The sequence below is a fragment of the Eubalaena glacialis genome, chromosome 10 (assembly GCF_028564815.1).
Source record: "Eubalaena glacialis isolate mEubGla1 chromosome 10, mEubGla1.1.hap2.+ XY, whole genome shotgun sequence".
NCBI lineage: Eukaryota > Metazoa > Chordata > Mammalia > Artiodactyla > Balaenidae > Eubalaena > Eubalaena glacialis.
Window position 1 is genome coordinate 110945119 of NC_083725.1, and position 17111 is coordinate 110962229.

Genomic DNA, 17111 nt, shown 5'->3' on the forward strand with positions numbered 1-17111 from the left:
ACTCGCCGCCATTGGCCAGACGGGATGTCAAATCCCAGGCGGGGATGCGGGGCGTCCACTCCTCTTCTCAAAGAGTTCCTGCAGAGGACCAGCCAGGCGCCATCGTCGCAGCTCTTGCGGATCCCAGTTCGGCAGTCACGGGCACCTTTGGGACAGATTCTCAGCTTCTGTGAGCGGCTCCTCTGGTCTCGAAAAGGACCTGGAGTTTTAGGGGTGGTTGTTAAGGGCACTAGTTAGTTCGAGGGATCTCAGACCAGATCCAAGGAGGTTTCGGAGGGAGGGGGGCATAAGCAGCTCCCCATTGTGGTAACCCCCTCCCCGCTTCAGAGGTCAAGAGTTTGACACCTGGAAAGACACTTTGAGATCGTCTAGTAGCTGTTCCAACCAACGTGTCGTGTGCCTTCGGTGTTGGGGGCCGGGGGCGGTAATGATAAAAGTGGAAATCCCATAACTGCGCCCCAGGCATACTGAATCATGATCTTTGAGGATGGGACTCTGGTATCTTCTTATTCTTTTTTTTTTTTTTAACAAACTCAGAGGGGAGAATTCTCAGAACCAATACAAGTTTGATCTGAACCAAACTCCTTCATTTACAAATGAGGAAACTGAGATTCCTAAGAGGGGTGTCATCTGGGGAGGGTTTGACAATTTGCAGAGGTTCTTTCTTGGCCGTGGGTTCCATTGCTGCTCTGATCAATTCTCAGCTGAATACCTGGAGGTATTCATATATCCAGAGTTCAAATATCCTTCATGTATCCGGAGTTCTCTCTGTGCAGGTCTCTCCCTTCTGTGTCCTTTGAACTCCTGCCACCTTGGTCTCTCAGCTCTGTCTTCTCAAATCAGGAGTTCCAACTGGCTCTGGCTTGCTGCCCCTCCTTGCATCCTGGCCTGAAATCTCTCAAGGAAGTCAGCTGGGATAATCACAGGGTGCACCTCATTTGTCACTGCCCTTAATTGCATGGTGTCCAGTTCCTTGCAAATTACTATTTCATCTATTTTACCTATTTTGTCTTGTTTTGCTTTCAGACTGAAGGGTAAATCTGGACGCTGTTACTTTAGTTGGCCAGAAATCCAAGGTAATAACGGTTTTAATGTTGTTGTCTACTAGTTCTATCATCTCTGTCACTTCTGGATCTGTTTCTATTCATCGATGTCTCTCCTCATTGTGGGTCATATTTTCCTCCGTTTTATGCCTTAGAGTTTTTGACTGGATATCAAGCTTTGTCAATTTCACATTTTTTGGGCTGCTAGAAATGTTTTTATTCCTATCAATATTCTTGAGCTTCGTTCTAGTGTACAGTTATGTTACTTGGAAACAGTTTTATCCTTCCAAAGCTTGCTTTTAAATTTTGTCAGGTGGGACCAGAACAGCCTTTAGTCTAGGGCTAATTTTGTCCCACTGTAGAGGCAATACCTTTCTGAATACTCCACCTGATACGTTATGAATTATGAAGTTCGACTTTTGGGAACAGAAACTATTCTCCACCCTGTCTGAGAAACAGAAGCTATTCTCAGCCCTGTATGAGAAACAGAAACTATTCTCAGCCCTGTATGAGAAACAGAAACTATTCTCAGCCCTGTATGAGCCTCAGAATTTTTCCATTTTTTCCCTTTGGGTGGTTCTTCCCCTGACTTCCAACAGTTTCATTACATTCATGCACTGACCAATATTTAGCTGAAATTTCAGGGGTACCCACTACAGATCTCTGACACTCCCTCCATCTGTGTAGTTGTGGCTCTCTAGTACTCTGCCCTAAAAACTCCAGCCACCTGGGCCTCCCAGGGCTCTCACCTTGTCTTCTCAACTGAGGGAAACTGCCAGGCTCTGCCTGTGTTTCCCTTCCCTGAGATATAGCCTGGAAACGCTCCCCAGGCAGTAAGCTAGATATCCCCAGATCCTACCTTGATTTAGGGATCAGAGATCACTGTTCTGCCCTGCCTGATAGCCAGTGTTTGAAACTTATTATTTCATATATCTTGCGTTTTATTTGTTTAGTCATTTCAAGTAGGGGGGTAAATCCAATCCTTGTTTCTCTATCTTGGCCAGTAGTGGAAGTGAGTTATATTCTCTTGGAACTCATCATGAATTTCATGAAGACTGAAGAGAACGCGTCATTCACTGCTACCGGAAATGACCAGAGTACCAGACCTGAAGTTTCAAAGGTATGTGTACTTTTAAACAACTCTGCTGGGGTGACACTCTAACCATAGCACTATCTTAGGATCCCCGAAGGGGATAAGTACGTAAAGAATGGCAGTTTTAACCCCTTCTCTTGTGTTGTTTAAAATATATTTGGGGAGATCATACATGTAAGTGTTTGTGTAAAAGCAAAATGATAGTGTATTAATTAACAAAGCAAAGTGTACCTTGTTAGACAACAAGATGACTTAGAAACAGTATAGACACTTAGTATCATTGGAAATATGGATGGGCAAAAATAATAATGTAGTTAATGTGTACTGAGAAATTACTGAGTACTTGGAATTAAGCTGTCACTTCCTATGGATTATCTCCTTTAACATTTAGTAAAACTCTGCAATAGATATTATCATCCCTATTTTACAAATGAAGAAACCAACACTCAATTTTCTTAAAACTGCAAAAGTAATGGAGTTCAGAGTAAGGATTTGAACTCAGGCAATCAGGCTTCGGAGCCCGATTTTTGACCAACACACTGTTTTACTCAAAATATGCAAAATGATAATACTAAATGAAGATATAAAGTGCTTTTAGAGTGCAGAAAGAAGAGTCCTTAATTCAGACTCAAGAAATTTAATTTATATCGTATGAGAAAGATCTTAAAGAATGAACACAATTTCACAAGGTAGGTGTATCAAGCATAAGGGAATAGTCTTGGTAAAGTCATGTACACATGAAAACGTATTTGAGGAACAGTATAGCTAGACTTGTTGGTATGTAAGGAGAATTCAAGAATGTAGTAGGCAAATAATACTGGGAAGATGGTTTGCTACAAGATCACAGTAGGCTTTATATCAGTAAGAACATTTTATTTTGTCAGGGAAAAAAATCCTCTAATTGTGAAATAACAAAATTGATTCATTGGATTAAAATTAAATAAAATTTAAAATTAATTTTCTTTATGCACTAGCCACATTTCAAGTGCTCAGTAGCCATATGTGGTTCATGGCTGCCATATTGGACAAAGCAGATATAAAACATTTCCATCATTGCACAAACTTCCACTGGACAGTGATACTCCAGATTAAGGGACTCTGTGGCCTTGCTACTCAAAGTGTGGTCCATTTACAAGCAGCACTGATATCACCTGATCAGCTTCTTAGATCTGCGTGATCTGCATTTTAACAAGGTACCCAGATGATTCCTATACACATTAAAATTTGAGAAACACTGTTCTAAAATACTCTTCTACTGGAAGATTCTGTTTGGTGAAACCTATCATTCTTATCAGCATTATTTGCTAATATTTATTTAGCCTTTTTTCAAAAAGAGACATTTTTTAGCCCCTTGAGGGAAAAAAATAAATGGATTCATTGGTTCACACATCTGGAAAGTCTGGAGGTCAGCTGAGCTTTAATTCAGTAGTACACAATATTTTCAAGGACTTATTTATGTTTTCACTCCCTATACTCTGCTTTTCATGTACTCCTCTGGCTGGCTTTCTGCCTAGTGACAATATAGCTGCAGTAATTTCAAAGTTCATTCTTTACCATCCAGATAATGAGTCTATCCTGTTACCCTGAGGCAACTTCTCTTTGCCTAATTGTCTCAAGCTAAGTAGCTCAACCTTCCTGTACAAAACCTTGTGGCTAAAGAGGCACTTAGGGGAATCAAGATCTATTCCTGAGCTGGCATGAATTCATTTCTATACACCTTTATGACTGCTGAAAAAAAATTGGAGAGAGGTAGAATAGCTTTTTGGAAAATAGCTGCAGTACCTTTTACTTATACCATGTTTAGGTATTTGGATTTTATTCTGTAAGTAAAGGAGAAGTATTTACCATTCTTATCCTTGTATTATTTATGAAGAATGATTTAACTTAAACTTTAAGTTGAATATTCAAGTTAAAGTGTCTAGGGCTGTGCTGTTCAATATGGTAACCACTAGCCACATGTGGCTATTTAACTTCAACTTAACTAAAATTAAATAGTGAAAAAAGTGACTAATCCAGATCCTCATTTGCATTAACCACATTTCAAGTACCCAATAGCCACATGTGGCTGCCATAATGAACAGTGAAGATGATGAACATTTCCATCACTTCAGAAAATTCTATTGGGCAGTACTAATCTGGGGCACTCACTTACAGAACAGAACTACAGTGTAAAATTTCCAAACTGTTTGGAGGGAATATGGGGTGATGAGGAGGAAAATGGATCTAAAAGAGGCAACAAAGAAGGAGAATGTAAATCTAGAAAAAGTGGGGAAAATAGAATGCACACAAAATAAATGATAGAAATGAATACCAAAAAAGCAAAGTTGGTTATCTTACTGGTTGCATGAAAGACTTTAACTTTTATTATTACTTTTTAATACGTTTATTTTATATACAGTAAAATTTAGTATTTTTGGTGTACAGTTCTATGGCTTATGACCAATGCTTACAGTCATGTAACCATGACCAGAATAAAGATGCAAAACAGTTCCATTACCTTAAATAGTTCCCTTTTGCCCACCCTTGTCCTCCACCCACCCCAATGCCATCCATATATCTTCTTTGATCAAGTGTCTATTAAAATATTTTGCCCATATTAAGATATTGGTTTGTTTAATTTCATATTGTTGAGTTTTGAGAATGCTTTATATCTGTTGGAAACAAGTCCTTTGTAAGATTGCTTCATTTGACAAAGACTTGCAGATACTTTATCTCAGTCTGTGGCTTGTCTTTCCATTCTCTTTCTCTCTCTCCTTTTTTTTTCTTTTTCTTAATACTGTCTTTTGGGGAAAAAAAAGTTTTCAATGTTAATGAAGCCCATTTTATCAATTTTTTTATCATGCTTTTGGGTTTATGTCAAAGAACACTTTTCCAAATCTAAGATCACAAAAAATTTTCTACTGGGTTTTCATCTAGATGTTTTTATAATTTTAGGTTTAAGTCTATGATCTGTTTTGAGTTTATTATTTTTTATGGTGCAATGTATCGATTGAGCAATAGTAATACAATATATTCTATTACGATACAATGTGTGGATAGAACAATAATAATAGTAAACACACATTAGTTAGCATTTGTTTTTTTTTTAACGTTTATTTATTTATTTATTTATTTATTTTCGTATTAGTCATCCATTTTATACACATCAGTGTATACATGTCAATAGTTAACATTTGTTAATTAATTAATTAATTTGTTTTGCATATGGCATCTAGTTGTTCCAGCACAATTTCTTGAAAATGTTACCCTTTCTCTACTGAACTGCCTTTACACCTTTGTTAAAAATTAATTGAATATATATGTCTGGATCTATTTCTGACTCACTGTTCTATTCCATTGATCTATTTGTGTGTTTTTTACTAATACCACACTATCTTGATCACTGCAGCATAATAATTCATAAGATCAGTTAGTGGAAGTCTTCCAACTTTGTTCTTCAAAGTTGCTCTGGCTATTCTAGGTCCTTTCCATTTCTATGTAAACTTTAAAGTCAACTTGTCAATTTCCTCATAAAGCCAGCTGAGATTTTTATAGGAATTTTATTGGCTCTATAGGTCACTAGTAGATGATTGACATCTTAGCAATATTGAATCTTCCAATCCTGAACACAGTATATCTTTCTATCTATTTAGGTCTTAATTAATTTCTTCCAATATTTTTTTAGGATAAATGTCTTGAATATCTTTTTGTCACATTTTTCCCTTTGAATATCATATTTTTTGATGTTATTGTAAATAGAACTTTTTAGAAGTTTATCTTTCTGATTGTTTGTTGCTTGTAGCCTGGAACTTTGCTAAACTCACTTCTTTCTGGTATCTTTTTCATAAATTCTATAGGATTTTCTACATAGATGGTCACATCATCTGTGAATTAAGACAGTCTTACTTATTTCTTTATGATCTGAAAGTCTTTTCTTTCTTTCTCTTGTCTGGCTAGGATTTCCAGCATAATGCTGAATACAAGTGGCAAGAACAGACATCCTTTCCTTTTTCCCTAACCTTAAGAGGAATACATTCAGTCTTTAATCATTAAGTATGCTGTTAGTTGTAAGTTTTTTGTAGATGCCCTTTTTGAGATTGAGGAAGTTCCCTTCTATTCCTAGGTTGCTAATCATTTTTCTCAAAAATAGATGTCAGAGTTTGCTAAAATGCCTTTTCTTTGTCTGTTGAGATGACTGTATGTTTTTTCTTTTTTATTCTCCTAATAGAGTTAATTACACTGATAGCTTTTCTTTTTTAAAAATTTTCCCCAGTTTTATTGAGATATAATTGACATATAGCATTGTATTAATTTAAGGTGTATGACATAGTGATTAGATATATGTATATATTATGAAATGATCACCACATTCATCACCTCACAGAGTTAAATTTTTTTCTTGTGATGAGAACGTTTTAAGATCTACCCTCTTAGTTAGCACCTTTCAGTTATCCCATACAGTATTGTTAACTGTAGTCAACATGCTGTACCTTAGATCCCCAGAAGTTATTTGTCTTATAACTAGAAGTTTGTACTCTTGACCAACTTCACCCATTTCCTCCACCCCACCCACAGCCCACCCCTAGCAACCAGAATCTATCTTCAGGGAACAATCTGGGGTAATTATATGCTTTGCTTCATTCTTTTCCTGTTTTTCAAGGATCACTGTCCTTTCTTGCCTAATGACCAGTGTCTTGAAAACCATTTCATATATTTTGTCCTTTTCTCCAGTTGTTTCAGGCAGGGATGTAAATTAGGTCTGTATTTCTCCATCTTGGCCAGAGTGAAAATTTGAGACATTGCTTTTTGTATTCTTTCCAGAGGTTTTCATTATAATTAGTAAGAATAATAGGCTAAAATGGAATTAATTCATCTTAGCTGCTCTCTTCTGTTATTCTTAAAAATATAAATAATGACATACCAGCATATTGATTAAGGGCATCTTCAAAAGTTCTACAGGAAACACTGTGTTAAATAATCATTAGAAGCATTTCCTTTACAATCAGGGAGAATGGAGGAATACTCACTATTAGCTGGTGATTACATAATCATCATTACATCACACTATACTGGTGATTCTAGCCAGTACAATAAGATAAGAAAAATAAGTAAAAATACAGTTAAGAATTGAAAAGGAAGGAACAAATCATATTCATGAAACATCCACAGATGATATGATTGCCTATTTTGAAAACCATAAAGATCCATAGATCAAATATTAGAAATGATTATAATTTAGCAGTTGGCTAGATTTAAGATTGATATTTACAAAAAGATGGATTTATCTTGATCAGAAATAATCTTTCTGATTATTTCTGTTATGCTTTCTGCATAATATCACAAAATTATTTTATGATGCCTAGAAAAATTATTTCATGATGCCTAGGAATAAATGTAAGAAATGATTTGTAAGTCCTTTGTGTATAGTATTATAAACCTTTGTGGGAAGACATGAAAGGAGACCTAAATCAATGTTAAGATATCAGATATTCATGTGTAGGAAAACTCAATATTATTGGAATGTCAGTCCTTCCCAGATTCATTTATTGATTCAATACAAGCCCCATTAAAATTCCAAAAATTTAATTTTCTGGCATTTAACAAGATGATCAAAATTTATTAGAAGAGCAGAGGGCTAATATCCAAGACATTTCTGAAGATAAAGAGTAAAGTGAGGGAAATTGTTTTATCAGATATGAATGCTTATTATAAGGTTGTAACTAAAACAATATTTAGCACAGATATGGAAAAATATAGCACTGGAACAGAGCAGAGACAAACCCATAAAATATATGAAAATATCTTTATATTACTTTGTTGGGGCTTCCATAACAAAATACCACAAACTGGGTGACTTAAACACAGATATATGTTGTCTCACAGTTCTGGAGGTTCAAAGTCCAAGGTCAGGTTGCCTAGGGAAATATTAAGACTTCAGACAAAACGTTTTATGTATAGAAAAGCTTGTCATATTTAGAGTAGTAAAAAATTAGAAACAATCGAAACATCCAGCAACAGAAGAATAGATCAGAAACTATTGTACAGTGAGCTATCATATAGCCCCTCAAATTGTGTTTTCAAAGGTTGTTTAATGACATGCAAAAGCACTGGCAGATTGCTTAGTGAAAAATAAACTCATATGCAGCATAGTATAATTTAATTTTATAATTAGGAAAACATGGAACATTATTATTAAAGGTGATTCTTATTAAATTTTTAATCTTTCCTTTTCTAAGGATACTGTCATGCAGCAGGCATGTTCTGGCACACCTGTTGATCAATCTCTATCTGACATACGAGAGTGTAACAGCACCATTAAAGTTAAGAGTGAAGTCAGTGAGCATGAAACATCCGCTAAAAGTCAGAACCCACATGTGAGCACCAGTAGAGAATGTTGTTTCACCTTTACTTTGAATGAACGCTCCAGGAAGTCAGACCGTAGTGTATTTACAGCATATGGTGAACTCAATGAGAATATCTACTCAGTTCTGAGTGCTAATGACCATTTTAGTGAATGGATGGAGAATCATTTTAAAAAGAACATTATTGTTTATGAAGAAAAAACAATAGAAGGATATGTAAATTTAGGAATGCCTCTCAGATGCCTACCTAGAGGTTCCCATTTTAAAATAACGTTTGGTCAAAGAAAGGGTGACCAGGAAGAAGATGATCCGATATTACGCCAATGTGAAAATCCAAACATTGAATGCATTCTTTTTCACATTGTTGCTGTTGGGAAGAACATAAAGAAGATTCTCAAGATCAAAGAACTTCATGAAAAAGGAACTACGCTTTGTATCTATGCCTTGAAGGGTGAGACTATCAAAGAAGCCCTATGCAAGGATGGCCGATTTCGGTCTGATCTAGACACATTTGAATGGAAATTAATGGAAGGTCACCAGAAAATTCATGGAAAACAGTCCATGGTGGATGACGTATCTGGAAAAGTCTTAGAATTGGACATTTCTAAAAGACCATTTGTCAGGAAAGGTACCCATAAAAAAATTGAACAGAAGGATGAAAATGCCACTGATGAAATTGGTCCCTGGGATTTGATACAGTCTAAGAGCGAAGTCCATGAACCAGAGAAAGATGGAAAGGCTGAAGATGGAGAACACAACAGAGAAAAAATTCTCACACCTCAAAGTCTAGGGCATGATATTGAAGATAAGACACACCAGACAACTCCCAAAACCAAACGTTATTACGATAATAGTTACTTCAAAAATCGTAGGGGGAAAAACCCAAATATTAGGCAAAGGCCCCGTCTGGGTATGCAATATGCTATTAATTGGGATCTCCAGAGGGAGGCAGCTAATCTCTGGGTGAAGAATTTACAGGCGTTGAGCAAAGTTATGATGCATCAATATCCACATTTTAATGAAGAGGCACTTCGGATACGAAAGTATTTTGGGGAAGAACAGAAGAGAACTCAACTGCCAACGTTTAAACAATTCAACATCTATAAAAAGTACTTTGGAAAAGTGACTGAAAATTCGACTTCAGTTGCAATCTGTGAACGTCTTGTTCATCTTAGTAAGTCAGTTGGGTTCATGAAATGGGACAATAATGGAAACACAGGCAATGCTACTTGCTTTGTCATCAACAATGGTTTTATTTTCACCTGTCGACACGTTTTACATTTCATGGTGGGAGAAGGTACAGATCCAAATTTGTGGCCGTATATAATAAGCAAATGTGCAAAGGTCACTTTCACTTATAAAGAGTTCTGCCCTATTGATGTTGATTGGTTTTCCATGGAGCCTAGTTTTATGGTGTCTGATGAAACTCTAGATTATGCCATTTTAAAACTAAGGGAAAACGGAAATGGATTTCCTCCAGGCCTATGTGGACAAGTTTCCCCTCAACCATCTAGTGGTTTGCTTTATTTAATTGGTCACCCAGAAGGCCAGATCAAGAAAATAGATGGTTGTGCTGTGATTTCTTTAGAACAACGGTTAAAGAGGTATTCAGACCATCATCAAGATGGGGTAGCGGGACCCTATGCTGCCACTTATAATGCTTGCCCTATGTTTACCCAGAGAAGTTTCCTATCAGAGGTTTGGAACACTGACACACTTAGTTATGATACTTGTTTTTCTAGTGGGGCCTCTGGCTCCCCAGTGTTTAATGCATCTGGCAAATTGGTTGCTATGCACTCCTTTGGGCATTTTTATAAACATGGAGGTAAGGTTTACGCCTTTATTGAATTTGGCTATTCTATGGATTCAATTCTTTGTGATATTAAACAGAAAGATGAGAGCTTATACAAATTATTAACAGAAGAGAAAAATGAGAACCACCATGAAGAGAAAGATAACAAACAAGAGTCCTTACTTCAAGATCATCAGATTGAACCCATGGAATATTAGGAAAAGGATGCTGCTTTCAAAAAAAATATGCCAATAATTTAAAGTATTTGGGGCTGTTTCTTTAAAGTATAATGAATATTATTTCTCAGTTAGAAAACTTACAGAGAATCATGTGGATGTACAAAACAGATATTAGAGCTCAGATGAATATTGATTTTTTTTCTCATTGGCTTTTTCTTTTAAACAACCTCAAGCCTCACTTAAAATATTTAGGTTGGGTGGTAACTGCTGGCGTAAGATAGGCTATAAGGATGTATTGTACAACATGGGGAATATAGCCAATATTTTGTAATAACTGTAAATGGAGTGTAACCTTTAAAAATTGTATAACAATTTTTAAAAATATAAAAAATTTTTTTAAAACTTAGGTCACTTACTCAAATAGTTTGGTGTTTGCCATTCTAAATGCCTAGGATGGTATATCCATTCCATCTTTATAACTGGTGAAGTGATTATTATTCTCTGTGTAACAAGATAATAGGGAAATATACCTTTAGAGTTAAGGAAAAAAGACGTATTGTTCCTCTAAAACCCAAAATTCTTTGATCTTAATTTTTTCCCTTCTATGCCACTGTGACATCAGCCTCTATTTTAATTGCCAATAGAAAATCCCAGCTTTTCAGTTCTTTTCTCTAATTCTGCCCTTCTCTGGCAGATATAAAGAGTGACTTGACTAGTCTCCATCTCCACCCTCTCATGTTCACAGTCTAGAAAGCTAACAACTAAATATGTCAGTCCACAATTTGCAACTAAGATTCTGGATATAAATCAGGTTCCTCTAAATAGATGCACTTGCATGTAATTTGGAAGACAGATATTAAATGGAGGCCATCTTTCTTCTCCATATTCTGGCAAACTAAGTCAGAAAAGTGAGTGTCTAGAGACAGTAGTGTTGGCCACATTCAGTGTCAGTGTTTAGTCATCAGCTTCATGGGTACCGGAGTAATTGTGGCAGTGTCAGCAGCCAGAATCAGCATTGCAATGTCTGGTCACTCACTTAGATGGTGTGGAGAGGCATTTGTAACAGCTTCCTAGTCCAGCTTCCTGATTCCTGGATTGCAGCTATGAAGGTGTGTTCTTGAACTCAATAATTCCAATATTGGCCTTATGAATCCCACTGCTTTTTATCATACTAAAGATTTGCCAGCACTAACCACTTCAGTTATATCTCTTTTACCTGCACTGAACTCTGACATACCCTCCATACTAACTAGCAATTGATGGAACTGTCCAAATATGTGATAGTCTTCCAGCCGTGCAAAAGCCAGAAATCTGACTCAGAAAAATTGTTGTTTCGGAAACTTTAGATTTGTATGTTTATTAGAAACTGTCGTATTTCAAAAATAAAAGAGGTTTACTTCTCTCTCGTGTAATAGCCTGAACATACTGTCCTCTGTGGTTGTGGGAATTCCAGGTTGTCAAGGTATTAGGTTTCTTCAATCAGATTCTATTACACCACAGTCCTCAACATGCAACATGGTCCAAGATGACTGCTAAACTTCCAGCCAACACACCTATGCCACAGCCAGGGGTAAGAGGGAGATTGCACAAGGAGAGTGCACCTCTTTCTCTTAAGAACGCCATCCAGAGACTGCATATCACAGATCCTCATACCCATTGTCTACAACTTGGTCACATAGCTCAGTTAGCTGAAAATCAGGCTGTGAAACAGTGTTTATTCTGGTTGACCAGATGCCCAGCCTAAATTCTATTACTGTGGAATAAAAAAGAGAATAGATATTGGGTAAACTATAAGTCTTAACCACAGTCCCACCCATCTAGCCCCTCTAGTATCTTATATACACTTCCTTCCACATATGAAGCACACCTACCCACTCTCCAAGATAGTCCGGCATTTCTGGGTAATGTGCATTTCTCTCCATCACATCTGAATGCAGCTCCTCATGGCCCGGAGATATATCTGCCCATTCCCGCTCATCCTACTAACACACCTGATATACCAGAGTGGAGTGTGGTGAGAATCCAATAACTTAAATTTTTATTCAAAAAAGAGGAGAATGGAAAATTCGGCAGTCACAATCCCATAACAATGATCAAGTCCTGTTTTTCAGGAATTGCCAGGATGCTCTGCTCCAGTAGGGAGTTCAATTTATGCTTAGTTCATGTTACAACTCGTGGTTACTGCTTATTCGAGTTGGAACAGCCTTGACCATTGTCTCTCAAAGCCCCAGATTTTGTCTTTCAGGGTGTTCTTTTCTGTCCATTGTTCTCTGTGGCCATTTCCTTCTCTTTGTAATGTCTAGTTTTATTAAGTTAGGATTTATGAACAGTAAAATATGTCCTTTTTGGTGTACAGGTCAGTGAATTCTGGCAAATGCGTATACTCAAGTGACTACTACCCAATCAAAAAGCTAAGCAGCATTTTTTTATAAAATATAAATACACTGCCATCAGCATGCTTACAAAAATTTATTGATAGTTTCAGTCAGTGTGTATCTTCCCCTGACTTCTCCTTAATTTGTTGGTAATTTTTGTTTGTGTTACATCTGGATTGTTCAAATCAGAATCCAAACAGTCTCCACATTGTATTTGGTTGTATGAGTCTCTTAAGTCACTTTTAATGTATAAATTTCCCCTTCCTCTCTATATTTTCCAGACATTTATTTACTGGAGAAAGTGTGTCATATTTGTCCTATAGAATATTCTACATTCTAGACTTTGCTGTTTCATCTCTGTGATGTCATTGGATGTGTAGCTGTAGTCCCTGGATTTCCTGTAAACTGGCGGTTAGATCTAGAGGGTTGATTATATTCAGACTGGACTTTTTGCCAAAAATACTTCCTAGGTGGTGTCAAGGGATATTGGGCCTTCCTGTTGCATTTACTGTGGGCCAGTATCTGATCCTCGTTTTCATTAGCATCATGAAATTTAGTATAAATTCCACTGGCATCCTATAACAGAGTGTTGAATACAGAATCTCAGGAAAATGCACCACTTCAAAGAACTAAGCCAAATCATTTTGCATCTTTTTTATTAAGCATCTTTAAAATCCACTCCCACAAGTATCCCCTGGTTTTCTGATGATGGAGTTTAGCAAATTCTAAAAGTTCTCTCTGCATAAAACTTCTTTTTCACATATTCTTCAAATCACCCTCAGATCATAGTAATTTTAAATCTGGTGTGATGGTTAATGTTATGTGTCAACCTGACTGAGCCACCAGGTGACTGGATAGTTGGTCAAATATTATTCTAGGTTTTTCTGTGAGGGTGGTCTTGCATAAGATTATCATTAAAGCAGATTGCCCTCCTTAATGTGGGTGGGCCTTGTCCAATCAGTTGAAGGCACAATCATGAATAGCACAAAAAGACTGACCCTCACCCAAGTAGGAGAGAATTCTTCCTGTATGACTGTCTTTGAACTGGAACACCAGCTTTTTCCTGCCTTTGGACTTGAACTGAAATATTGACTCTTCCTGGGTCTCAAGCCTGCCTTGTTCTCAGAACTTCAGATGCTGACCAGAACTCACCATGGACTCTCCTGGGTCTCTAGTTTGCTGACTCACCCTGCAGATGTTGGGGCTTTCCATCCTCAATTATGTGAGCCAGTAACCTATAATAAATGTGTACATACAAACATACATAATCGCATTAGCCAATTACCTGTAATAAATAAATAAATAGATGGATGTACATATCCTATTTGCTCTGTTTTTCTGGAAAACTCTGACTAATACATCTGGTAACAGGATCACTACAGTGAGGCATGGAACATGAGAGAAATTTGTTGTCTTTCTCCTGCCAGAAGACAAAGGAGAAGTGGCAGAGAGAATGTGTCATTCAAGTTTAGGGGTTGATATTTTCCATGTCTTAGAAACCTCCCAAATACCATAACTCCAATTCTAGGAAACTTACCCTTTGTAAATGAATGTTCTAAATTTCACATATGAGACAGGAGAGGTTTTGAATTCAATTGCCATTGGAATTTAGCAACATAAAATGTCAGTCTCAGAATTCTCCTTCTGGTAATGGTGGAATGGGTATTTCAAACCAACCTTCCCACCCTACACACACACACACACACACACACACACACACACACACACACACACACATGCACACTGAATAACCTGAAAATATAAACAAAAATTAGGAAACATCTGTGTGAAGGTATCAAAGCATTACCAAAGCAGTCAGGAAGTGCAGGACCAACATCCAAGTGAGGAGGGAAGCCCAAATAGTGAGCTCTGTAGTTAGTGCTACTTTTACCTTAGAGGAACCTGCCAATTCTGGAGGAGATGGCTGAGAGTCTGACTAGCTGACCAGACATTTGAAAAGAATAATGAAGCTAGGGGGGCGGGGGCAAAAGTTAGAGTTTAAGGCCTATCAAGTGGCAGGGGGTCTAGTAAACACCACAGGATTTTGAATGGGAACAAAACATTGCCCATCAGGTATAAGAATGTCTCCCAAATATCCTGGCCTTCACAGGGACACAGGTCAGTTGGAAAACACTCTCAATCCCAACTAAGTTTAGGTTGATCTAACCTAGGTTAGGCTAGTGACCCCCACCCAGCCACCTCCCGGAATGAATGGTAAAGTTTCTTTGGAGGAAGGTTATATCATCCTGAGCCTCAAATGTTTTCTACAAGACAAAATTTGCTACAGAAAAATGAAAATAAATCTTACACTTGAAAGTTAAAGAACTTTTTTGGGCAAAGTGTATCAAGAAAATTGGCAGAGATGTAGACTTAGTGAGAACAATGTGATAATCTTCTTCTATCCAATACTAATATATGAGATATATACTATATTATAATTATTTACTGGATTATAATTATTTATAATCCACAAGCCCAGAGTACTTATTCAAGAGACAAGCCTTCTTTCTTAACTACTACCTGAATAATAAGGAATTAGGTTCTTCTCTCAACATTTGACTCATTCTTTCTCTACCAATGTGGATTGACATTTCCTGTTTTAGTATTTACTGAAACTGAAAAGAAAAATTTCACAACAAAAAGTAAGCTATAACTTTAACAAAAGGGATACTTTTAGACATTTGCATAAAGCTATGGGCCCTCTTGTCAAACCCTGGGAGCCCAGTACTCCTCCTGCTATACCCACACTCAAAGATTTCAAATCACTTGATCCTGATGCTGCAACTAAATTTCCACTGAAGATTATTCATGGAAGCTCCAAATTAAATGAATCAGATCTTCAAAATTATTTTTTTTAATAGTACACAAATGAAGCCTACCTTTCTCAGTGTCCATCTTGAGGGCCTTGTCACATGCCACTGCTTGAGCTTGCCTGCTAATATGATCACTGCCCCATCCCTATGAACCAAAGATGGGTCCAACCAGATGGCCAAACAGAGGTTCTAAGTGGTTATAGTAACATTCTCCACTGAAATTGTAGGTATAGCTTATTATTGGAATGTATATGAATCAGACACTTAGATCCTGGGATAATTCTTAGATACAGGTCAATGAGAGATGAATAACAGCTATCCCATAAAGCATACTCATGGGAATTCTACCCCAACAGATAATTGTACTGGAACCATACAAATCAGCTAAAGGTGAGGCCCTAGGGTGGAGCTCCTCCAGCACTCTCCTTTCTGTCTCTCCTGCTTAATCCTTGTGGGTTTCATCCAACCTTGCAAAGGGCAGCCAAGAAGAAAAATCAGAGGGTGGCCCGCATCTTGCTGGTGAGATACATGCCCATTCATCCTCATTGAGCACATTGGCTTCAGCCCTGTTTGTTTGTTTGTTTGTTTATTGTGAAGGTCAGTTATACAGTTAAAGTAGAACTAAAAGACAGCCACTCAACATGAAATCTGGCTAATGATTCTATCAGTCCAATCATGTGGTTCAACTATTTCCACTACTGCCAGCAAAGGAGGAGAGGGTGGGTAAAATACATTAATTGCTGGGCTTCAGGGCACAGAAAGTGTCTGCAATTGGTTTTGGCACTGCAGTGTGCTTTTGCTGTTGTTGCTACTATAAAAAGGTTAGGAAGGAAAGCTAACGTTAGTGTTCTGTGGAAAATTTGCTTTGTGTATGGCAGTTTTAAGTTATTAGTTTTTAAAATCAGTACTTTTTTAATGGAAACAACTTGACCAAAAATCTGTCACAGAATTTTGGGACCCATTAAAACAAAGTTTAAGAAGGAAAAAAACAAACAAACAAACAAAACTACCTAATATGTAATATATTACAAGGGAAATATATATTACTTAAAATATATTTAAGGATCCAGCCTACTCTTTCCTTTTCAGGACTAGAAATACTTGGCAGCTCAGTTAATAAAAGCAGACTCCTTAACGCTGAGCAAAGAATCCCTTCACATTTTTACAGTAATCCAGGGTATCACTAGTGAAAGAGAGAAGGACATTTGAGACCTTCTCTACCCAAGGAAGGTGAGGCGGGTCATGAGTAAACTGAAAGGATGGTGAGGCAGCCCCAAGAGGCCAAGCCAACCTCAGTTCTAGCATCTTTAGACCAATAGATAGATCACAGGGGAGCAAGTGAGAGAACGTCCCAGGTCTCCAACTTCACACTCTGCTAACCTCTCCAACACCCAGTGAGGGAAAAGCAGTTTCCTGAAGGCTTCAAGCTCTGCCCCAGAAACTTGAGGATTGGCAAACCCAACTCCCTGTTGCGC

General features: G+C 37.3%; 1 protein-coding gene across 1 annotated transcript; it reads left to right on the forward strand.

Annotated features, from left to right (window-relative positions):
* The first annotated feature begins 109 nt into the window (after window positions 1-109).
* FAM111B (FAM111 trypsin like peptidase B) lies at window positions 110-10533 on the forward strand. Its single transcript, XM_061201795.1, has 4 exons — window positions 110-169; window positions 1027-1076; window positions 2048-2163; window positions 8352-10533. Exons 3-4 carry the CDS (start codon window positions 2083-2085, stop codon window positions 10485-10487), a joined length of 2217 nt encoding a protein of 738 aa, XP_061057778.1. The 5' UTR covers window positions 110-169; window positions 1027-1076; window positions 2048-2082; the 3' UTR covers window positions 10488-10533.
* Window positions 10534-17111: the final 6578 nt, after the last annotated feature.